This window comes from Rhododendron vialii, chromosome 4a (genome assembly GCF_030253575.1).
Source record: "Rhododendron vialii isolate Sample 1 chromosome 4a, ASM3025357v1".
Classification (NCBI taxonomy): Eukaryota; Viridiplantae; Streptophyta; class Magnoliopsida; order Ericales; family Ericaceae; genus Rhododendron; species Rhododendron vialii.
Window position 1 is genome coordinate 37,255,003 of NC_080560.1, and position 25,716 is coordinate 37,280,718.

The 25,716-nt window shown below is 38.4% G+C and overlaps 1 protein-coding gene and 1 long non-coding RNA gene across 2 annotated transcripts; both read left to right on the plus strand.

The window, feature by feature from the left end:
* The first annotated feature begins 35 nt into the window (after window positions 1–35).
* On the plus strand, window positions 36–2,886 carry LOC131324171 (uncharacterized). The gene is made up of 4 exons (XR_009199249.1): window positions 36–256; window positions 390–520; window positions 668–765; window positions 2,205–2,886. It is a non-coding gene; the product is annotated as an uncharacterized LOC131324171 (long non-coding RNA).
* A 4,755-nt stretch (window positions 2,887–7,641) lies between these two features.
* Window positions 7,642–20,157, plus strand: LOC131324172 (ureidoglycolate hydrolase). The gene is made up of 12 exons (XM_058356021.1): window positions 7,642–8,055; window positions 9,800–9,885; window positions 13,598–13,672; window positions 14,899–15,027; window positions 16,326–16,412; window positions 16,716–16,918; window positions 17,277–17,379; window positions 17,960–18,051; window positions 18,201–18,263; window positions 18,760–19,000; window positions 19,605–19,645; window positions 19,955–20,157. The coding sequence occupies exons 1-12, from the start codon at window positions 7,843–7,845 to the stop codon at window positions 20,050–20,052; spliced, it is 1,431 nt and encodes a 476-aa protein (XP_058212004.1). The 5' UTR covers window positions 7,642–7,842; the 3' UTR covers window positions 20,053–20,157.
* The last annotated feature ends 5,559 nt before the right edge of the window (window positions 20,158–25,716 follow it).

A 25,716-nucleotide genomic window follows, 5' to 3' on the forward strand; every position in this document is an offset into this window, starting at 1 on the left:
ATGGCAAGTCTGTAAATACTTAACTTTTGGGAGACATTTTAGCGAGGGAGGAAGGAATCCCAGAAAATATTCTCTCTCTCACACACGTTGATTTTGAAAATCCAAAATCCAGACCTCATCTCTCCTTTTCCTCCGTCTAAGTCTCCTCCCCTCTATCCATTCGAAGTCCAAAAGGCAACAAGAGAAAGTGGGAGAAACCAACGAATTGGGGGAAAGGTCAAGTTTCTCTCAATCTCTCACTCTCCATGTTTTCTTGGTTAGTTCTCTCTCTCTACCATCTTCTTCTTCAGTGAGAGGTCCTTCGATCACCACGAGAGTCTTCTTGAACCCTAATTTCTCTCTCCCCTGTTTCGTGTATTTACTTTTCTAATTGAAGGTTTAACTTGCAGATCTGACCAATTGCACGATGGCCAAAGGACGTACGAGAAGAACAACCAGAAGACAACGATCCTAGATTTCTCAACATCAAAGTGTATCCCGATCTCGATATCCATCTTACTGTTCCCAGGGGTAGATGATGGTAATTTTTTGGGTTTTTGATTATATCTGTTTATTTATTTATTTTTGTTATTTCATTCATCGTTTTTTTTTTCTCAAAGAAAATTTGTGGTGGGTTGATGATTTATGTTTTGATGGGTTCAATTATGGACTAATTTATATTTGTCAGAGTCAGTGGTCCTTTACTTGAAACGAGAATCATAGGTCACCAACACATGATCCGGAACAATATACGAGGCAACTTCTCTATGTACATAAACAGCCTTTGTAAGTTCCATTTTTAATTCGTTCAATACCCTTTTCTGTTTTGAAGTTTGCAATTATTGCTTGTTTTTGGTTTCTTATTAATCACACATAACATACGTTCATTGCATTCAAGGTGTTTGTTAAAATGCGTGGTAGAAATAAAATTATAGAACTCCATTCAGATACCTAAAAAATAAAATTGTAGAACTGAATAATTAGCATCAGGGGGCAAGGAAACAAAAGCAACAAAATTTATGGGCTTCCTGATATTTTCTGTTGGTAACTTCTTAAATGTTTCTTTTGGGTAAGTTCTTCTCGAATATTTTTGTTGGTAACTTACATAAAATGCTTCGACCACAATTTATATGCTTTCATTAGTATAAAGTTGCGTGTGGATTTTCTTCCTTAATTTGTGCACTTCCAATCGAACTGCTGTGAATGTGATTGTGCTTTAGTTTTTTAGGAAGGTTATGAAAAGAAGAAAATATATTACAAAAATGTTGAATAAATATTTAGTTGCAGTTACGTGCACGTAGTTGTAGGTGCCCATCTTCTATGGGTGACTTTCTATGGCAACGGTCAGGTGGTGAGATGGTGAACTGGTTGGCAGCCTGTCAGTGAGGCGGTGGTCAGTTCCATTGGTGTATTCTTACAACTAAGCATTGACAGTCACCGTCCATACCTACTACTCACACCTACACTCATAGATTGCTCTAAAGCTCTGCCAATACTGTCCACACCTGCTACAGTCACCGTCCAAACAAGTTTACGTCTTGCTAAATATGAATTTCCACTTCATTTTTATTTCATTTGCACGTTGCATCTGATTAAGCTCACAACACACTCTTATAGAGACGATACAATATCAGCCACAAGAAGAGAAACATTCAAAGAGCCTCTTTTTGATGTTATCAAAAACTACTTACTTTTCCACATTTTAGGTTTTTGGTATATCTATGATGGGGATCAAATTATTTGCATTGTTGGTGAGGTGCAGTACGTCAGCAAGTAGAATGCTAGAGTCTAAGTGAATTGACTTTTGCTTTACGATATGGACATTTTAAATCAAATTCGGTATTCTTTATATGTAATTGCTCTTCAACTGTATTTTTTTTATGTCAATGACAAAGAAGTGTCTGCACACTGTTGGGTCTCTAGGCCTACCAAATGATAGGTCTATCTCCAATCTTATCCTTCCTATACCCCCAATGATTGGGGAATACATAATAATTTCATGGTTAGTTCTCATACTTATCAACTAGCATGTTTTAATTAGAAACTCTTATCGTCATATTTTTTGTTGCTTTTTCTACGTATGGTTTTGATAACTATATGAAGGTCCATTCATTGGCTTCCTTTTGGTGATATGCTATCATTTAGTCTTCTTTTTCTTCATGGACTAATTCAAGAATTGGTATGTTCAAATTGCTCTGTGTTCAGGTTTATGTTTGTTTTTTCAGCGATTACCTTGATACTGCTTAACACTATAGTCACTGAACACAGTCAAATAGCTGCAAAAGAAGGTGGACAATTACTTGGATAATTTAAAATGATCTGTTCTTTGTTCTTTTATGAATCCACTTTTAAATAAGGATGGGCCCTACGAGAAGCCTATTTTTTCAGCAGACATTCACAGGAAAGTCAACTTTAGATTTGTCAAAGGTGGTCAATAATCGCACGGGTTTTGTTACCATGAGGTTGCAAGGGCCTTTAGGGGGGAAATAATCGTATTGGTGTACTCTATAGCTCATTACGGATCTAAATGTATTTTGAATGGTGTTGTGCACATTAATGATCTTCCTTTAGTCACTATTAGTTTTTTATAGTACTCCGTAATTAATGCTCATTTCATCTTTACTTTGTTGACATAAATCATCCTTATTTTGTTGTTTCTCTTGCCCCATTTTCAGGTTTCAGAGAGGTGAACCCTAATGGAATACAATATAGTAGTATTTTGTTAGTGTTTTGCAACTGTGTTAGATTTGTGTAAAATGATCTTTTCTTTTATCTCTAATTTTGTTGTTTTTTATTTATGCCTTGATAGCAGCAAGGGGTGAATGATAGTAGAAAAGTTATTGAGATTGAATGTGATTCAACAATGCAAGGGCTGAATAAATTCTTCAGGTTGAGATTGAATTGGTTTCTGCATATGTTGTCACTCTTAAATTTTCAGAGTCGTAATTTGTGCCAGTGCGATTTTGGTTGGAGTTTCATTATCGTGGAGAGAGTACTTTTAGGTATCTCCGATTCCACATGCAATTTTTTTATTGGCATGAGGGGTTGTTTACCAGTGGAATAATTCGATCATTAGTCTCATGAGTCATGACTAAAAGGGTGTATGGTAGAAAATCTATTCCCAGGTTTACTACTGGGTTTTTGTTGCGTTTTTATGTTTTCATCGTTGTTTTGAATAGGGAATGATTCATGATAACTCTGAATTTTATATATACAGAATCAAGTTATCCAGATCAACGGGTATGCTTGCTATTTTTTTCGTAGTTGGAACTTGGAATCGTTGGACAGGGGGTTGAGATATTACATGTGAGCCCATTATTGATTTGATGTGTTGAATGTTTGAGCCGTGCCTTCAGGCACGGGCATTCACTAGTTTTATTTCGTATCGTAACTTTTATACTAAAAATTCATAATTTTTCATCAATATGATTCGTAAGTTTTTACCAATAGATTCATAATATTTTGAGAATCAAAACATTTTGATGTGTTTTAACGAGGGTACATATAATACACACCAAAATAAAAAGTGTGTATTGTAGCACTTCCCGGTGCATGTTACAAATTGGTTTGGTCATGGAAAGGGTAAGATAGTTCTCCCAGCAAAATTTTCAAAATTATATAACTTGAAAAAAAGGGATTTAGTGGTTTTGATCCAGTGTTTCGTATCCATTAGGATTCATTTTTTTAAAGTTATATATGTTCCGATTAGGTATTTAACAATATTTGATCGAGCAGATTTTTGGTGCACATGTAGAACTTGACGAGCTCTACGCGGTGAACGTCTCCAATCGTCGGACCGATGCCGGAAAAATCTCGCCGGAAGCTGCGCAGCACGATCATAAATTTACAATGTAAACAGCAAATGGAAATTTACATTTGCAGGGTCACTTTACAATGTAAACAGCAAATGGAAATTTACCGACACCAGGGTAAGGTCGTAAATTTGTACAACTAGGAAAAGATCGTTTTGTGCTCATTGCTCATTGTTATGCCTATGGAGTCGTCAAGAAGAATGATTGTTGGGGGATATATTTTATTTTAGTCCGGTATCAGCATGGGAAATTAACGCTCGATTTATACAAGGGGCATGGATTACCATTTCACCAAAAGCCAAATATCAAGGCCACTTTACTGAACTATTTTACATGACGAAACTCGCCTCGCTTCTAACTCTTTAAACTGGCTAGATTTAGTGCAGCTATGTCTTCCTCGCTTCAATTTATTCTAGAGACATTACGCCAATAAGTGTCATTTGTGAACCAAAAACACTGCAAGAGCATATCGGATAAAACCTTTTATCTTTTTTACTTCTAGTAAATGTTTTTTTCTGTGTCCATTGCGGAAGAGATAATGAGAAGAGGCTTGCCAATTACGAAAATTTCAGGATTCACAAATTTTTTTCCCGACAATGTCCAGAAAAGTTAAATTAATTATTGAGATTCACTTTGACGTATATAACTCAAGCATCAATGTGAATCTAAACTATTCATTTCTCTATCCCGGGTATTTTCGAATTTTTTCCATCATCCCTAACATGGTTCTACCAATTATAGTAATCGTCAAACTTTTGAGCCGTGAGAATCTTCAACCTATGTCTTTAAATCTCATATAGCAAAAAAAGGGTAATGTTTGACGTTCTCTTAAGCTACACGTCATTTGCTTCAAATTTATCTTCTCGTGCCCATTTAGAATTCAATAAGTAGTAAATATTTTGTACTTTAATACTTAGAATTTGACATCAGAGTTTGCTGATGTCGATGTAACGCCCCGAAAATTCGGAGACATTAATAAAATATTTAAAAGATTATTTTCACAAAAGAAATTCATAAGTTTACTTTATCACCATTTCAAAAGCATATGTCATTATATTACAACCGTTTCGAATAAATCAACTATTATAATTTCCAAATAAACTTTGAAGCATTAAAATCCCAAAAGTTCTGTCAATTCCAATCAAATTGCAACGTATCGACCTTAAAATATTTTGTTAGATTCTCTTACTGTACAATGGAGTATTAAAATAGTTAAATAGAAATTACAGAGCAACTAAGGGTGTAACCAGAGTTCGATAATATCTTCTTCGGTCAACGTCAAATCATTCTTTGCTTACGCCCTTCTGTTCCGTCTTCAATACCTGGCGTTCGAGTTACCAGGGCAACATAGTACCATGAGCGATGACGCTCAGTAGCCAAAACCCACCCAAACCCATAACTTACAAACAATAGGAATATAATTGACACGCATTAAAAATAACATAAAAAGAGAACAATCAACCTTTCTTTCATTACTATCCTTTAACTTAAGTGAATTCTAGGGATCTTCCCCACAAGATCCTTTCCTCCCATACCACTAACTCCGCCCGTTTCATAGGACAACACACCTCTTGCTTGTCCTGCACCGGGGTCTTAAGTAAATATGTTTCACTCAGACCATAGCAAGGGGTTAAGTTACCCATGACGTAACCGTCTGTTAGGGTCGCACACAACACATCACACACTGGGCCTTGATTAGCACCCTGGGCCCTACCTGGTCACCCATAATAGTACTTTTGAGATCACAATGGCCCTACCTGGTCACCCATTTCAGATTTCCACAACACACACCCTTTCCACACATTATTTGATTTCCCTCAACTTAACGTCTATCAGTTCTCTCATCGTAAACCACCCAGGGAACCTATTTGTCTAATCTATCAGTACAACAACATTTCACATAATCCACATTTCTACAATACAGGCCATCATGCTAATAATGTTTAATTGAGCTATAAAATAAATCTTACTATAGAACTAATCATGCCACAAAAATAATCATGCGATAAATTTTATCATGCCATAGAATTAATCATGCGATTAAAATAATTTAAGTGATCCTTATTATTTTTTCTTTTCTTTTTCAAAGCTCAAAATCCCCGTTTAGTCTTAATCATCTCGGGGTATTGACGGTATTAGAAAGAAAATCATATTTGCAATCAAACTAGGATTGCCTCGAAACTAATTAATGTTGGGACTTATGATACTAGATTTTAATAAATCGGGATTGAATCTATAAGTTAATCAAACTCAAGGGTTAAACTGTAATTGTTCTAAAATCTTTTTTTCTTTTTTCTTTTTTTTTTTTTCAATTTCCAGTGGCTGTTTTCAACGGAAAAACAATGAGTTTCGGCCCACTCAACCGGCGACGTTGGGTTTAGTTATTATCATACCGAAACACGAAACAATCAATACGGAATATAATTTATATTTAGGGAGGCGAGTTCCGAATTACCTCTCGTCCGGCGAAACAGTTTTCGGAGAGATTTCAGGACGGGTCGGAGTGGCGGCGGCTTGGTCGAAAGGTGGTAGTGTACGGCAGTGGAGATGCCTCCGGTGGTGGTGGCTGCTCCGGATGGTGATGAGAGGTGGCGAAGCTCGGCTGCTTTCCGGACTGTTTTGCAGCGAGTACCGGAGCTTGAACGAGCAGACTTTTCGAACCGTTTCGGAGAGAAAACGAAGCTATGTTTCGGAGCCGGAATGGGGTTGATTTCAGAGCTCGAAAGGATTGATTAATAGGTGGGTTTCGTGACTGGGATGGGCTGGTTTTGGTGGTGGGCTCGGTGATCGGTGGTGGTGAGCTCGGCAATGATGATAAGAAGGAGTGGCCGGTTGATAAGGAGGAAGTGAGAACCGGTTGCTGAGGGTCAGAGGAGTGGCTGGCTGTTCTTCTCTCTCTCTCTACAATTCTCTCTTTCTCTCTGCCGAAGTGTGTGTTGGTGTTCATAAAAGAAGAAAGGAAAGAAAGAAGAGTAATATGGGGAGGAGTATATATCTCTTGGGTAATATAGTGCAGGTTGAATACTTTTGTTTGGGAGTTAAAGGAAGGTTTCTTAGGTGGTTGTCGACTTCTTACTGGTTAGAGAAAAGGAGGTGACAAAAATGGTTATACATTGACAAGTTAGATGGAAGATGTTTAAAGGAGTATTTTGTTTGCTTCAGTTAGTTTAGGATTGTTAGGGAAATTGGATGGGTAGTTCGGTGGAACAATTGAGTGGAAAAGGGCCACGTATAAGGAAAAATGTGGCTGGGACAAATAAGTTTTTGGTTAGGAAAGATTACCTAGTGCAACCAAAGTCCCCACAAGGAAAATTACTCGTCAAGCACGCGCGCACACGCAATCGATTACGGAATAAAATTGGTGTGACGACATAAATAATTTTTCGCATTTAATAAACTAACGAGCAAAAATAATATTTTTGTTTTGATGATTTTTATTATTTATTAAAAATACCGGGTTTTTACAGTTGAATTTGAAAACGTCAAAATAGTACATGAGCCTTAAAAAAATTTGACATTTTTAATTTGAAGACATGGGTTGAAGACGTAGGCTCCCCCGATTTAAGATACTCCTAATTCTACTAATTTGATTCAAATTGCTAATTTTATTTGACTGCTTGAATTGAAAATTCATTCCAAAATTTTTAGCAGTATCGATTAGATATTGATAGTTAGAGGAATAAAAAATTAAATTGAATATTTTTTCCCATTTTTTAATGGAAGATGATACTACAGTAATAAGTAAAACAAACAAATACAGGCATGGAGAGAGAGAGAGAGAGAGAGAGAGAGAGAGAGAGAGAGAGAGCATTTGTCTTTTTAACGTAGGACAGAGAGAAAGAGAGAGAGAGTCAGCATTTGTCTCTTTTTTTTGATCCGCATCAGCATTTGTCTGTTTAACGTAGGACTCCCACCCCTGTAATCCCACCACTATTATTCGTGGATTAAAGTTGGATTTGTCCCTTATGAAATACCCCTACTATATCTATCACATGTGACAGCCACAATTCCACAGTGTCATAGCTAACCAAAACAACGATACACCAAATTGATGAAAACAGTTATGGCTCTGAGATTCTCTCTCCTCGTTCTCTCTCCTGTATTTCTGCTCTGTTGCTGCCATGGAATCAAAGCGCACCAAGATGGAGAAGACCCAACAACGATCAAGACTATGCAAGATTTCTCTGGGTACCCAATTCAGGAACCCCATTTCCCTAACTCTTTATCCTTGCTATCAGTGGACACCCTAAGCTTACAGAAACAGGTACTTATGCAAATTGTCTCAATCATTTCGTTTTTCCCTTTTTCTTGTATTATCTGAAGTGGGTTGAGCCAGAAAATATTGAATACTGATGATGTACGCTTCTCAAATTTCTAGTGATTCCCCGGTTGAAGAGGATGGTTTTGATGTGGTCTCGCTGTGCAAATGATTCATTAGCCCATGAAATTTATCTAATCCACTATTGTTCTGTATGGAATTTTACTTGGTCTACCGGGAATATATCTTTGTTTTGATATTTTCCAGCAGTGCATTAGGATGAGTGGATTTGAGGTCCCTTTTTTTAACCAGATACAAGCATTGGAGTAGACCATATTTGATGTTTGGTTAAAATTCTTACGGTCCGGAGGATTAATCATGCATCAGATGTTTAATCCCACAAAGTATGGGAAATACGATACCATGAGAGTGTGGTTTATGAATCCCATCACTTTTAGTCCAATGGGATTGCATATCTTATGAGGACCTGATTGTTTGACGGGATTATCAAAGGGGTGGAGGGATCATAATCAATCTGGAAATTTGAGCTCAAGCCCCCTTATTTCATGTGTAGTCATCCTAAAGTAGTGTTAAATTTTTTCTCCGCTCCGAACTAAGGACTTTTTAAAAGACTTTAGGGCATGATAGAAATTGTGAAGTAGAACTCAACTCACCCATTAAATTCGCCTTGCTAGGATAGGGTGTCCAAGAGCTTCTATTCATATGTTTAGGGCTGCTTAGAATTGATTGGGGATTGTGACATACCACCATGCGATGCCCACTCCATCAGCATTTACCGAATGGTAGCCCTTTCTCTTTGGGCAGCGTCACTCACCAATTAGTATGCAAGGACGTAGTACTTACCTTATTCAATTCCCTTCTCAAACTCTGTTGGGCACAACATTTTGGCCTTCCTTGAACTTAAAAAGCATTTTCTGCCCCGGCTCCATGGAGCTGCTAACGCGCCACTCATCCGAACACATAACTCGAATCAGTAGCATCTGATCCAATAATTTATCTCGTGACTTGCTCTTATACCAAGTGATACAAACACTCGGGGCTTGTGTTGAACTCACCCTTGAAAACCGGCTCGCAAGGTAATGGTGTCCGGGAGCTTATAGGTATATGTTCAGGACCCTTGAAAACTATCAACTTTTGGTGCCATTTAGAAGTTTAAGCCACCACAACCGCCAAAAGTCAAAAGAAAGTCTTATGGGGTTATTTCTCAATTCTCATATATTTTGGAAAGATGACACTCAAGATTATTGACGTCAGATATCAGATGATTAAAGTTTCCACTTTAGATGGTATTTAAACTCCACATGTCAAGTGAAGGAGGCATGATGCTACTCCAATTCAACAAGCATTTAGACGGATCTATATTGCATGCTTTGATGTATCAGTGATGATTTTATGAAAGTACAGAGAGCCTATTTATAAAGCAGTAAAACAAGTTGAACTGGTGCAATGCCAGGAAAACATCCAACTACCTATTGGCATAAGTTTCGTCCTTTTCTTTACCTTTTGGTAAATAAGCTTCGATTGAAGAGAAACGAAGAAAAATTTCAAGGAAGGCGTATCCCCGAACACTGAGATAAGACTCCCAAAAGCTGGTAATCAAACAAAACTAAAAACCTACTGATGGGCAAAACAGATTTGGAATAGACCAGTTCTTTTTCAAATAGACATTTGTCGTTGTCTTGCGAGGAATTGTTACAAGTTTCATTTCTGACTTTGCTTAATGGTATAGATTGATGAGCTGTCAGCATTCTCGGATACACCTGCACCGTCAGTTACAAGGATCCTGTACAGTGAGAAGGACGTATTAGCTAGGAGGTATGCTCTAGAAATTCTCTGATCTATACAGTGCTTTGATTATTGGCCTAGGATTTTGAGTGGGAAACATAATTAACAAAGACATGACAAACAATGACTACTTTTGTTTAAATGAAACTGGATCCAACAATAAACTAGATTAAGAGGTTTCAAATGGCTCATGGGTGGAGCGGATGTTACTAAAATAGGTGTTACAATATTACACAGTTGGAGATATTTTGGTTGAAATTACCATCATGGTTATATAGGGTTTCAGTGTTAGATTTGTTCTTTTTGTTTTTTCCAACAGGTAAGGACTGAAATTTTTTTTTTTTTTTTTTGATAAGTATTTATATTAGAAACACAGCATTAAGGGAATACCGCCCGTATACAAAAAAGGCCACCAACATAAAAAGCCTTATACACCACCCCTATTTGACAAAAAAAGCTCAAACCAATCTAAAAATTGATCAATAGAGGGATTACATTCTCCCTTGTCCCAACTATACAAACTGCTAACCGCAGAACTTTTGATTCTAAATAAAGGCTTTTCAACCCCTTCAAAGCACCTCAAATTCCTTTCACGCTATATAGTCCACATCAAGCAGAGAGGGATCATGGCCCACACACGCTTCCTTCTCTTGTCCACTCTAGGCCTGTTCCAAGCAATCAAGAGTTCAATAACATTCCTTGACATGGCCCATTTAAACCAAACCAAGAAAACACCACGGACCAAAGCTCCCAAGCTACTGGGCAATGAATAGGAAGGTGATCCACCGTCTCCGCATCCCTTTTACACATGCAACACCTATTATCAATGATTCTCTGCCTCCGACTCAAATTATCGATGGTGAGGATCTTGCCTTGAGCCATGTACCAAGTAAAAAAACTCACCTCAACAGCGCCACTGTCTTCCAAATCGCTTGCCAAGAGAAAGAAACATTTCCACGTCCACCTAACGCTTGATAATAATAAGATTTCACTTGAAAACATCCTGACTTAGACAGTTTCCAACGCATCTCATCCTCCCCTTCTCCCATTCCTTGCATGCCATACACTCTAGCATAAAAAGCCATCAAATCCTCTTCCTCCCCATCTGGGATCATGGCCCACACACGCTTCCTTCTCTTGTCCACTCTAGCCCTGTTCCAAGCAATCAAGAGTTCAATAACATTCCTTGACATGGCCCATTTAAACCAAACCAAGAAAACACCACGGACCAAAGCTCCCAAGCTACTGGGCAATGAATAGGAAGGTGATCCACCGTCTCCGCATCCCTTTTACACATGCAACACCTATTATCAATGATTCTCTGCCTCCGACTCAAATTATCGATGGTGAGGATCTTGCCTTGAGCCGTGTACCAAGTAAAAAAACTCACCCTCAACAGCGCCACTGTCTTCCAAATCGCTTGCCAAGAGAAAGAAACATTTCCACGTCCACCTAACGCTTGATAATAATAAGATTTCACTTGAAAACATCCTGACTTAGATAGTTTCCAACACATCTCATCCTCCCCTTCTCCCATTCCTTGCATGCCATACACTCTAGCATAAAAAGCCATCAAATCCTCTTCCTCCCCATCTTGAACTTGCCTTCTCAAGCAGATGTCCCAAACTATAACCCCCTCATCAAAAGAAAGATAATATGCAATGGTTGCATCTCTATCACATGCTAGAAGGTAAATGTTAGGGAAAGCAACTCGCAAGCTCACATCCCCACACCACACATCATCCCAAACCCAAAACATCACCCTTCTCCCGTCACCAACCGCCTTATAAGTGTTATCTACAAAGGCATCCCACCTGTTCATGATACCCCTCCATAGCGCCACCCCATATGGTAGCCTTACATTACGAGTAGACCACCCTCCCCTCCCACACCCATTTTTTGCTACAATCACCTTCCTCCACCATCTTTCTCTTTCGCATGCAAATCTCCAAAGTCATTTCCCCAACAAGGCTTGATTGAATAACTTTGGCCTTCTCACTCCCAACCCTTCTTTTCTGCAGACTGATGTACACTCAGTACGAAGTTTCAGCCACATATCTGATAGCATCGTCTTATTGGTTTACCTTTTGGAGAGTTCACGAGGTTGTTGTTATAAACTGGTTTGACTTCCATTTGGGTCATTTCTTTGAATAGATGCAGTCTTCTTGCCGTTGTACTTGAGCACATGGTCCTTATTCATGGAAGGGGCACATCAGATTATTTTACGGCTGTTTAGTGTATCATCAGGTTCATTCATGTAGGTGAAGGGTAATGGATTTCTTGGTTCATGAGCATGACTAAGTTCATGAAGTTGGATCCTATTAATATCGTTGGACTTCTCAGTGGATTGGAAGAAGTGTAGGTTTATTGGAATATCGTCGTTTTGGAGGCCCCCCTCGGAGGGGCTTCCAAGGTTTTTGGCCATTTGGAAAATCTACACCAGGTTGAAGACCTTTGGGTCCTTGGTAAACCCATTATGGGTTTTTGTTAAGATCTTGTTCAGGGTAATAGGATTTTGAGAGTTGAATTTAGGTTCAGTGAGTTTGTCTATTTGTGAGAGTTTGTTCTATCGACTTTGTAGTTCTTCGGAGCATTCATTCTCTCTGCATGAGTGGCATCCTTTTCTCTTGTGTTTGCCTGTGGACTTAGGCAATGTACCGAATCATGTAAATCTTAATCTTTCCTATCATTGTGTTTTTTATTTGGTTTCTCCATTGGATTGGCACATGCATTTGTTAGTTTTTCTCTTCCGTATGTTATCCATTATCAATCCTGGTTGTGGTTGGGTCTTTAGAGGGATTCAACAAAACAAATGGGCATAGAGTTTTAGTTGCGCACAACATGTGTGTGTGTGTGTGTTGGGGGGGGGGAAATTGTTTGGTTTATCTTTGGTATACTTTTTTACTGTGGTTGTATCTCTCTTCAGTGTTTTCCATTCATCAATTACACTTTGAATGATCATTCAGAAAAAATGAAGTCACAATTGTTTTCTTTAAATCATTAGATTAGGACTAGCGAAATTTGACTCTCTGTACTTTGCCTGGGATAATACGATTGTATTTGCACTTATTAGATGAGAAGACAGGACCTGCTAATTTCATTTTCAATTTCAACATTATCAATGTGCTCTTAAAAGATAGTACTTGTTTAGTGCCAAGAAATATTGGACAGCCCTATTTATTTGGTCAACAAGGACTTGTTATTAATCTCCCCCATTCTCCAAATTGCATGATCCAATTCGACTCATGAAATTAAATGGAGGGAACTAATTCTTGAACATAAACAGTCCCCTTGCTGGGCTAGAATGTTCTTATCTGTTCTGTGGAGAAAAGCTTAGCTTTCTGTTTTATGGACTTGGTTCTTTTCGGGCCTTTTTTCCCAATTACCTCTAGTTTGATGGATGCACAATCATAACGAAACAGAATGCAAAAGAAAGATTGATATAGTTACTCTCTGGGAGTTCTGGGATTTTCACATTTCCTTATTCTGTTTTGTTTTCGAAGGGCCTCCTGTTTTTCTACTTCAATATGTCAATATATAGGTGTGAGAGAGAGATGCAACTTCTTGGGTATAGTGTCACCATTTTTTCAGGGTTATTGTTATTAATTCCACAGACATGCAGTTGGGTATCAAGCAGTTTTATGTCATTGGTGAAGTTCAATAACACCTGATCTAGCTAGTCATTATGTTGCTTAGCCATAAACCATTTTAATAATAATATTTATTTTCATATTTTTTGCAGTTTTATCAAAAACTTAATGGGGTTTGCTGGTCTCTCTGTTAGAGAGGATGCTGTCGGCAACATATTTGGTCGGTGGTAAGTCTATGTCTGAATATTTTGGTTCTTATCTGATGGTTTAAATTATATAGGGGTTCTTGTTACCCGGGTCAAATTATTCCACTTGTATTTTCACTAGGATCTAGTAATCTCCTTTGTTCCTTATAGTATATGATGAGACAAATGTATCCATGGTATCGTCTTTCGTTTGCTCTCTTTTCTTTTTAATGAAACCTTTTTATTTTGCTACCTGTTACTTTTTCTTGTGGGTGATTCTGTTTCAACAGATGGTTGCATGTTTATTGTTTTGATGCACCGTGAGACAGGAAGCAACACTTATTCCAGTCATCCTTTCATGGAGTTGCAGTTATATGGATGACAAAGTTTTTTGTGTTTTTCATAAAGCTTTTTATTTTGTGAGCTAATTTGCTTTCTTTGACCCACAGTTGAACGTCCAGAGAGAAAGAGCTCCAGGCATAAATAAATCACAAAACTGGATTTTCTAAGTCACAAGACTCACAACTCACAATGTAGGTGGAATGCTATCCTCCCTATGTGGACACCGTTTTGAAAACCCACTTAGCTTCCATCTTCAAATTGCATAAACAAGTATGCAATTTTCTTTCGCATGACATTCCACCTCTGATCCCCAAGAAAAGAAATCACATAAAGTCTGCTGATATGCCAATTCCTCTAGCACTAAATGGCCATTTCCCAGTGCTACTGTGATAACCAAGGTGTGTAGGGATGGTAGAATGGGGAAAACTTAACACCGGGTATAACCTGCACAAAGTGGCTGCCTTAGACTTGAGCTGAACTCTTACCACTGCACGAGGCAATGGCCTCCTGCATGGGAAATATTTATCTTTTTCTGGAGTTATATAAAGGTACCCTGCACTTATGCACACTAAGTTGTGTGTCACGTTGCATCACAATGAGGTTTATCCAAGTTTCTGCCCTTCATTATTAAGAGTTTTTATTACAGACTTCGCAATAATCTTTGTTCTTCATTACTTCATAGAAGCAATGGTTACTTCATCATGCGTATTCTCCTTCCACAAAGATTTTTATCCTTAAGAGGTTAGTTATGGAAATGTGAAGTGTCTCAACCGCGTCATATTGTGCTCACAATTTACTGTTGAGATACTTTAACTCTGGGAACATTTTTTCGTCATTTATTGTGGCAACATTGTCTGATGATTCTGCTGAACGGATACTATAGTCATTAGTGTTCAACCACGTTTGTCTCCTTTGCTGCTATTCAGGGATGGCTATGAACCAGAGCTAGCTGCAGTTTCAACAGGTTCTCATATTGATGCAATTCCTTACTCTGGGAAGTATGATGGAGTTGTTGGTGTTTTGGGTGCCATTGAAGCCATTAATGTACTGCAAAGGTGTGCAAGTGGGCTTACAGTTGCAAATGAGTGTATTCCAACAGACATGATAGAACTTTCAAAATACTATTGTGTCATGGATGTACTAAGATAGATGCAATTCAGCTATGATACACGTTTTCCAGATCTGTGGGGGCTTTAGTTGACTCCTTAGAAGCTCATATCCTGACCCAAGACACCCCAATTTTTTACAAAATTTGAGGATTTGACATGACAAAATTTGTTATTTGTTTCCTACATTGTATACACGTCCAGATTTAACCATATCAAGGTAAAATGAAGTTCTTTTACATTGAATATATTAGAAATGAAGTATAAACAAAATGACTATTATGCATTTCACAAATTATCGTTGTAATCATATTCCAAGTTTTTAGTGGCAAGTTATTTCAAACTAGTAATTTGTTTTAGATGCCCCCCATGTGTCCAAAGTGTGTTCGGTTCTAAGCAGCAATAACAACAACAACAGAACCCACTCTACGAGTTTATTAGTTGATTCAGCTATAGAAAATGACTTTGTCACTCTATTGTTTATGACAATCCGATTGAGTAATCTTATGGGCTAGGTAAGTAATACTTTTAGAGATTTGACCGGAAATCATCTTGTTTTGTGCATAAGCTCCACCATTATTGAGCTGGGAGTGATTAGAAGCGCTAAAAGATCATAGCATAAGTTGCTAGTTGACATGCAACAAAAGAAGAGATGTATAGCATGTTTGAAGAAGAAAGAATAACCCCGTAACCTAGCATATTATCTATTCTGTGGCGAATCTCTGTATCCATTTTGTGGTTCTTATACACTGACGATAAGTGACCGTATAATTATTGAATATTTTTCTGTGCGACGAGAGTCCGTAAGGCTTTGCGTCAATAATAGAGGCTGCGGTGAAGCATAGTTGTGTACGTTCCCAAATGCAGTGTTTTTTTTTTTAACATGTGCAGCCATTGGTTTCACCAGATACGAGGTGTAATCTGATTCACGAGGAAGGTGTTATTACAGTAGGAAAACCCCTTGAAAGTGACCTAGGTTCAGATGGAGTGAAGGCACATGGCTTCGTGATTAGAGAGAGTATATAGTCCTGGGTATATAGCTGAAATAGGTGGTCTGAAAAGAATGGTAGCCTGGTAGGCAATTTCATAGAGACAGGCTTTTGGATGTTGGTCAGTTTAGAGTTCTCTTTTTGCAAGTGGCCACAATATTTTGCTTCTACGAACATTTGTTATTAAGTTATAACACGGAAGACAATAAATCTATTTCTCCATAGTAGTTGTATTTCGTTGATTGGGGCTTTTCACAGGTCCGGTTTTAAGCCAAAGAGGTCCTTGGAAGTGATCATGTTCACCTCAGAAGAGCCTACACGTTTTGGGATCGGCTGCTTGGGAAGGTTAGATAGACATCTCATAGTTGCAATATAATCACCTCTTATGCACCTGTACAAGTAATTTTTTATTTTTATTTTTTTTCCCTTTTTGGATTGATATCCCTGTAATTCTCTCATAATCCTTTGTGATCTCATTTTGAATTACCTTTTCTGAGGGTTTGTTTCAGCTACCTACCAAAAACTGGTTTGTTTTAGCTGCTTACGTGCAAAAATGGTTTATTTCAGCTGCTTATGTTGCAAATGATACAAAAAGGAAATTTGAAGTATCTATGTTGAAGTTTCTCACATGCTAGTCGAATTGTGCAGCCGTTTAATGGCAGGGAGCGAGGCACTTGAGAAAGCTCTCAAGAAAACAGTTGACAGTAAAAATATATCTTTTCTTGATGCTGCAAGATCTGCTGGCTATGCAAAAGGTGAAGAGGACTTATCCAGTGTTTTTCTAAAGAAAGGAATTTACTCCGCTTTTGTGGAGTTGCATATAGAGCAAGGTCCTATTCTTGAGGAAGAAGGTATGCTGCTGCTCAAAATAATCTTATTATGTGTTTACTAACTAACTCAAAACCCTGCATGGTTGCAGTTTTCAGAATCTGTTTATCATATTCATTTGGCGGAAATTATGTAATACTTGTTTGGTAGATGGTTTTAGGAGTCTTGTTCTTTGGAAACTTGCTGAGATAAACAATATCCAATGTCACGAAGATGCTTTCGTATGGTCTAAAACCAATTTCCTCTTAAAATAAAAAAAGATTTTGATAATTGTTTTCGTATTTTCAAAAATAATTTCTGCAAAACTGATTCTGAAAACGGCAATTAAACTGGTTATTTTTCTTTTACTGCTCATTCTTCTTCTTATTTCTTTGGATCCAGGTATTTCTATTGGTATTGTGACTGCAATAGCTGCTCCTGCAAGCATCAAAGTGGATTTTGAAGGCAACGGTGGCCATGCAGGCGCTGTGCTGATGCCAAATAGGTGTGCATTTCTAGCAGTACAAGTGCATTTCATCTTGTTTTCTTTAAATCAGTACAAGAGGTCCATTGATAAACCAAAATTGGATTTAATTGGATCATGAGCCTCAATGGTGTGCACGATTTTGTTTGTTCACGTGTGAGATTAACACAATTTTTTTTTTTATTATCACATTTGAGGTTCTTTACACTTGTCTCCCTTTCATGTTTGCACATCTGTTTTTCCTTCTTTTTTACATTTTAAGTGCAGATTTTGTTGTACTCGAGGATTGGTTTTCATTTGAGTTTCTTTATAAGCCAGATTGAGTTTGCCCCTACTCTTTCCATAAACATCATGCGTTTATACTATTCTGGTCTATTACTCTATGAGCTGCGTACATAGGAATATAAGCTTGTATCTATCTAAATAGGTTAGTAGAATAGTCCCTTTATCTAATTTGTTCCTGTTTATCGTTTTGGCCCTTTAACTGTCAAACTTTTTACTCTCTCTGTCTCTGTGTGTGAGGCTTTGCGTGTGTGCTTGTGTGTGTCTTCTAGGCCAGCTCTATACATGTAAACCACAGTATCTAAACCAGTTTGAGCAGAAATGATGCAGGTCTTGCTGCTGCAGAATTAGCACTAGCTGTGGAGAAACATGTGTTGGACTCCGGGTCCATTGATACCGTTGGTACAGTTGGTAAGCCACTTTTTTACCTTTGTAATGAGATGTGGTTCTGTTGTCATATAGCAAATTCTGTATAAATAATGACCAGTTGTTTGCTTTTTACAATCTTTTTCATCTTATTAGTCTTAACATACTTCCAAACCTTCCCCTCTTATAATAAGGTATCCTTGAGCTGCATCCTGGAGCAATCAACAGCATCCCAAGCAAGTCGCACCTGGAAATAGGTGCGTTGATCAGTGGATAACATCTTTCTAGATTCTAGTTCCATATGAGTAATGTGTTTGGATCATGGCTTTGTAAGGGTACTTATCAAGGGAAAGTGATAGGGTATAACATGTCTGGTGAAGTTTGTTTCGGTCTTTTGTTTCTGTTTACAAGAAAATCTGAATAGCTGAAACAAAAAGCATGTTTGATGTTTGTTTTCGTATCCACAACAAAGGGAAACAATATTTTGATTTGGGAAAATAAAGAACAAAAGAAGAAGAAAGAATAAGGTTATTTAACTTGTTTTCAAGGCAAGTTTTCATCCTCTTGCCGGTGACCCCTTTGGTGATTGAACCACCTCCAGCGACTGCCCTACCTCTGACCACCATCTACATCTCTGGAAATCCATCTGGCAAACTGCCCCAGCCTTTGGTTGCAGGCCACCACCTATGGCAACACCATTGGTGGCCACAGTTTAAGCTTCCAGAGACCGATTTGTTTTTCTCTGTGTCGCAGATACACGAGACATTGATGAAGACCGAAGAAATACTGTGATTGAGAAAATACATCATTCTGCTTTAGCCATAGCCCAAAAACGGGATGTCAAGCTCTCAGAATTCAAAATTGTCAATCAGGATCCACCAGCCCTTTCTCATGACTCGATTATTAAGGCAATGGAAGCATCATCGCAAGAGCTAAAGTTGGCTCATAAGTTGATGATAAGCAGAGCTTACCATGATTCCCTATTCATGGCCAGGTAATAAAGAGGCAGAACTTCATTTTAATGCTCTATGAGTACTCTACTCTTTGTTGGTGTGGTTTGCAGATAGAAGATTGGAAAAAAAAAAGTTGTGGTATTTTGTCCAAATTGTGGATTTTTAGAGTTGCCCACTTTTCTCATGGGTTGTGACATAAATGTCACCCGAAAACAAAAAGAAAATATTAGAGACATTGGTGACGAATTGCCATTGGGTCTCCCAAAGGAAAAACAAAATTTCATGCGGTCCATTATATATGATTATTATCCACCGTGGACATAATTTTTTGCTTTATTGGGCCACCAAGAGGCATCCTGCTGTACGGAAATGCCATTTGTGAAGTTAAGGTGCCGTAGAAACTCTGCTTGCGAACGTGGTTGAATGAGTCCTCTGGAGAAAAAGTTGAATTTTCTTGCTTTCTTTCCACAGATTTGATTTCTTTCTGTTGAAAATACTATTTTTCATTTGGCACTTTAGTGCTTCATTGTTGTGGTGGTAGTTAAGCATTAGCATAGAATAGTCTTGTAGCGATTAAATGATTTAGCATCTACTGGTATCTTACTCAATATTAGCTACTGACCCTACAGTTTCACTTCCTTGCAGAATATCTCCAATGGGAATGATATTCATTCCATGTTACAAAGGTAGATCTCTCTCTCTCTCTCTCTCTCTCTCTCTCTCTCTCTCTCTCTCTCTCCGTGACCAACACCTTACTTTTGTTTCGGTGAAACATGATTTATTTCCTCAATAATCCTTTTAACTGGTCAAATGTGCAATCAAAGATGTCACTATGATAGACTTGAGTTCATTCTTGAACCAACTATGCATATAGTTCTACTGAATTCATAAGAAACACCAAATGCACATTTGCACGCTCATAAAAATAATTGCAAATTTGCAAAAAAGGGAACTAGAATGAACCAAATCTGCATTTTGTCAATTTGATTTTGCAGGATACAGCCACAAGCCTGAGGAATTTTCCTCCAATGAGGATATAGCAAACGGAGTCAAGGTTTTAGCATTAACACTCGCCAAATTATCCCTGTACTGACGTTGCTCAAGCAAGATGAATTTCTTTTTCCTTTCATCATCGTTCACATCTTCGCACTTGTATAAGAGCATGTTTTCGAGACAATGAACCTGTATCTTGTTTTCATATACGGTGTAGTTGCAAGTACTAGTACCTTGGCCAAAATGAACAGCCAGAAGTTGAAGTTGAGGTCGTCACTCTAGGACAAAAGGGACGACGTAGCATGTACAGAAGCAAATGTCCAATTAAATCTACCGCTCATGGTCTCTCCCTGTCTCTGTCTGTCTCTCTCTGATTCATTATCATGTAATAACAGCAGCAGCCATTAAATGGCTTTGCCTCTTGCTTATCTTGCTCTCAGATAGAAATCTATCTCCTAAATGGCGCTAATTTTTAATTTCTGGATCTTGTTTCTTATCAGCAGTCTTCTCCGGTGTTGTGCCTGCCGTGGTTTCCTGTTCTACCTTCACAGTTTCCTCCAGGGATCTTCTGTTTTTCGTCATTCTCAGTCTGGGCCATCACCGGGGTCTTTTGTTTTTCTATATTCTCCTGTCCATCTTCTAAAGGGTATTCTGTTTTTCGACATTCTTGGTGTTCTCCAGCACCTAAATCAATTAGTGCCTGATCAAATCACTCTTTCCAACCATCTATTTCTTCGGAGGCAAGAGTCATAGATGGCTACATATAAACTTTTTGTAGATGATTTACACATCCAGACTTACAATCGAATTGGGTGAATTCTCCTCAAATAAAGAGCCCTGACGGGTCCTACTGTTTGGGCTGTTCTGCCCTACGCCTTTCTAAACGTCTGTATTGGCAACACATTGTCTCAACTGGTGTGCTGGTCTCACGGGCTGTGTCTTTTAGATGTCCCGGGTTTACAATGCCGGGCAGGTCCACATTAGACCTGCCGGTGTGGGTTCGTAGGCTACCAAAATAAACAAAGACTTGACGGCTTTAATGAAAGGATACATCAGCCATTCCACTGGTCTTTCAGAATCCCAGCAGTTGTGTGGAAAACTTGCAGAACGGATGTTACCAAGTGCGATAGTGTAAATACGTTCCCAAATAGCCTAGTGAATTTCAGAAGTATTTCCACGTTACCAAGGGAATGCGAGAGGTTCAAGGACACGTACCGTACCCAAGGCAGAAAGCATAATGCTCCGGCCTCGTGGAACGATTGTTTGGTGCTCTTGGAGCAATGCTCTGGCCTCTCCCACCGCGCACTTGTGTGGCATCCAAACACTTCGGGGTGGGTTCGAGACAAATGTGTGGCGTGAGAGGCCCGTGGAGCATTGCTCCAAGAGCACCAAATAAATTTTTTTTCGTCATTGTGCTGCTTAATGTACTTCGGCAGCACATACAAGACTTGCACACATTCACAAAATTCAAGAAAATACAGCAAGCACTTGAGTCTACTCAAATCAGAGTGACGGTTTGATTGTGTTTGAATTATAAATTTTCTCATTCTTCTCCTCAAGCTGCTTGTTGATAGTGGTGTTTCAAACTGCAATTGACTCCATGACTCCCTCTCCCGCCTCCTCTCTCTGTTGTAGTGACAAAAATTATGCCATGTGGTGCCCCAGAGCCTTCCAACAGTACCACACATTTGCATGGGGCTCACAACTAACTGTACGGGCTCAATGTCAATGTGTGGTGTCAAAGGGCTTTGGAGTACCAATTGATGGTTCCTCAGGAGCACCGAATTGCTACCGGTTAAAGCTTTGTTTTGGGAATGCTACGCCGAGAGTAGTAGAAAGTCGCGGACGGGCTTATGAGCTGATCAATAGGTTGTTTAGCACTTGGTGGCCTAGAGCAAATGCCGCCCGTTCACCTGTTGGTGTCAAAAATGACTTTGCCCCCATTTGAGGCTTTTTGCTAGAGTGTCACAAAGTTGGACACAATATAGGACAGATTGATACTTGGTTTTAGTTGTAGTTGATATGGGTGGATACAGGGCCGGCTCTGAGATTTTGGGGGCTTGAGACGGACTTAGATAATGAGGCCCTTAATAACATTTACGATAATATTATAACAAGTAGTTAAATGATTTTTTCAAAGCCAAATGCATGTAATCGACAAGGAAAAAACCCATACAAATACTAATTTCTGATCTTGTTTTCTCTTCTTTGATCTCTAATTCATCTTCTTCCATTTTATTGTGTGTTCAGAAGATTAGAGCTGTTAAGGGTAGAATATGCATAAAATTTATATAGGAACCCACCACATGAGATCATTTTCCAAGGGGCTCTGCATGAAGACAGCCGCATCTGCATTTTCTTTTTCCTTTTTTGTTTCCTTTGATTGAGCAAGTCAAGTTGGGCCCAAAATAATAGGAGGCCCTAATTTTTACACATTCTTGGGGGCTTAAGGCGCCGGCCTCTTGGGCCTTAGCCCAGAGCCGGCCCTGGGTGGATAAGAATGGATGAATAAGACTAAAAAAAAGTTTGAGGGCTAATTCGGCCTTTCACCATGTCCCTCACTTGTTTCTTAATCCAGCCTCAATGTACATAAGTATAATTACACAGTTTTCCCGTTAAGAGGCAGTGTGATTGATTTTCAAAATTAATCGAAGTGCGCTTAAATTAGGCTGGACACTTTAGTCGTAGCCAAAGGTATAAAATTAAAGTACTAAACAACCTTTAGATCAACTACCCGATGAATCGTGACTACTGGCACGCACAATTCTGGACGAGGGACCCCACACTGTTGCCTTAGAGTTGAAGAATTAAAATAAAACCCTTGATTTAAGGATAGAATTGGGGTCCATCCAATTATTAGTGGGGCAATCATATGTATTTGTGGACTTAATTCTATCTTGCACTCCACTCACGTCTCCCCCTAACCCAGACAAAGTCACAGCTCATCACTAGTTCCACATCTTGTGATCTTTTTACAATAACTCAGGTGGTCGGGTCAGTCTTGATTCTTTCAATTACTGCTGTGATTGCTAGTTAGACGACGCATTTTGGGTTGTGGTGGTGACCATGCGAGCTTACGTATACCTCAACTAATTCTTCGAGATACCAAATCTACCGTCTATTGTTGAGGAGTTCAATTGAAGCTGGGACAAAGGCAAAGACCCATATAGACCGGGCCCCTAAAGGATTTATAGCACACGTGAAGTTCAAACATAGAACTTGGGAATAAGTAAGCTCCTAAGCAAAATTTGCTCTATTTTACTCCCTTCAGTGGCAAGATTAAGATATGCTCAACTCCAATCAATTTGGCACTATACTGTTTTAGGCCTAATTAATTTCTCTTAATTTGCAACGGTAATATTAACGTTCAGTAATCTTTCTGTTTTTAGCTTTTTGTTGGAATTTTTGGATTTAGTCATTCGTCTCAATGAGAATTATTAGAAGAGTATGAAAATACAGACCGAAATGAGTTTAAGTCCATATCAGAAGAACATATAAACAAATAGCCCTTGCAAACTCTTTTTTCCTCAGTTTTTAGCGAATTTTCGGAACTTTTGGTTATAGCTGTATACCCTCTTTTTTTTTTTTTTTTTAAATTCCTGTAATCGAGACCACTTAATATAATCCAAAAATAGACGTTAATTTGACCAAAATTCAAGAAAAATAAGCAAAAGTCAGAGACAATAATGCTGAAAAAATTATAGTACCAAACATGGGTGGGTGTGGGATCTTTCTCTCTTTGATAAGTATGGTTGTATGGGATCTTGATAAGGACGAATCGGACTGCTTAAGACAAAATATTAATAGTAGCTTATACGTATATCCCATCACAGGGCCATTTTGGAGTGCTTTATTTTAATTTATGGTTAACCTATCAAGGGGTGCTGTTTAATTGATGGAGAGTGCAGTCCATAGGAATACGGGCAGGGACTGAACCATGATTTTGTAAACGCATGGCTGAATTATGAACAATAAAATTTTGAAATTTCAAGGTTTGGAAATTTAATAATTTGTTTGGTTTATGTTTTGAGGAAGGTCTTTTTGGGTAATAATTGAAGGAAAAGCTTATGGGAGATTGTGCGCGCGAGAGAGAGGTTGGATTTTAGGACCCAAAACGGACACGTTCTTAGAGCATCTAAATGTCTAAATAACACCCAATACAAAAACACAATATCTAGGTGTTCTTAACAAATAAAAAATAACTAATATTAATATTGAAATAAAAAAATAAAAAATAAAAACAAAACTGCGTAGAGGCCTTGGCCCCCATACGTCGAAGTTTAGTTCCGTCTCTAAGTATGGGAGACAATGGATGTAAGGAGAGGGGGTGTTAGTCGGCCCTTTGAACTATGGGGACCTCACCTAGTGATCGACAGAGTCAGGATTTAGGTTTGGCGGCGATGCTGTGGGTCAAGGTTTGGTGGTGGTGACACTATTCAATGAGAGTCTACTGGTTTTGTTACATATTTTTAGTAAATTATGAAGAAAAATGCTAAGTGCAGAGTCAGGTTTTGCTGGGCTTTATTTTCCGTTAAAATAAAAATAAAGGCTTGATTCAGTTCTCCCGTGCCATTTAAATGAAAGTTTCTTGAGATAATTTTTACAATGCAAACCCTTAAATCTTTTAAATCGCTATATTTTTTCATGTTTTGTGTTGAAAAACCAAGTTGTTTAGATACCGATAGATTTCTAATCCATTAGTGTAAAATAGAATCTATTTCGGAAACGGGGATGACACGTGTCACCCCGCCCTGCCTACTAGCTCCGTCCCTGACCCCATCGCTCGACTCCATGGCCAAGGCGGAGCCAGAAACATCGATCGGACACGGGTTAATACCATAAAACCTACTTTCATCTTCTTCGTTAATTAAAAGCCGAAGGTGTATTACTAACAAGAAATGAGCCCACTAAATAAAGGATTAATTAACATCTTACACAGTGTATGCTCTAAGACTCCATGATGCAAACGAATTGGGTGGCATTATAAATCTTCTCTAATCCTTTGGTGTGAAGGGATTGAAATTTATAACTAGATCATCATGTCTGTTATCCATCGCGACATTTTTGCTCTTTTGTTTTTCTTGAATAGATAGATGATAGTTTTTGAAAATGAAACAAAAACGTGGTTGTATGGCTAGTTTAGCGGCTTCAACATGGTTGTTCTAAGATTTTAGTTCGGAGTTGACAAAAATATTCAGAGCTTTAGCCTTTAGTGACTCCGCATATTTTAGATTGCAAATTTTTTTTTTTGGGCTGAATTTTTCTTGGTTTTGTTGGGCTATTCCATTTATCAATATAATGTGTAAAATAAATTAGTAAATTTTTTGAACCAAGAGGGTTCATTGGCTGCCTCTGAAGTCTGACCTCCAGGTCAACACTTCAAACCTATGATGAAGAATTTCATTGGACTAAGTTGTAATATCTGTAGTGCTGCGAAACCTCTCAGGAGATATAAATTCTTTGGGAGTGAGTCCATAAAAAGGTTCCGCTTACTTTAAATGGAGCTTCCGTTAGTGGATGGTGGAATTGGACCGAGCTTCCATTAGTGGATGGTGGAATTGGGCCGCCCGACTCAATTAGTCCTGTTGGATTAGTTATTAGTTGGTGTGGAGTTGAGGCGGCTTAGATAAACCAACTCGATCTGGCCGTTGCCACTTGATCACATTCTAAATTATGAAATTATTATTTCTTCTTCAGGGCCATCCAATGCGTAAGATTAAGTTTGATATTTAAAAAGTATGGTTAAATTATCAGATGTGATGTC

What these genes read in the sequence shown, in the direction of transcription:
- LOC131324172 (XM_058356021.1), top strand. Translation starts at nt 7,843, where the DNA reads ATGAAAACAGTTATGGCTCTGAGATTCTCTCTCCTCGTTCTCTCTCCT. An exon ending in CCCTAAGCTTACAGAAACAG is followed by an intron (nt 8,056 to 9,799) that starts GTACTTATGCAA and finishes TTAATGGTATAG; the next exon opens with ATTGATGAGCTGTCAGCATT. An exon ending in GATTCCCTATTCATGGCCAG is followed by an intron (nt 19,001 to 19,604) that starts GTAATAAAGAGG and finishes ACTTCCTTGCAG; the next exon opens with AATATCTCCAATGGGAATGA.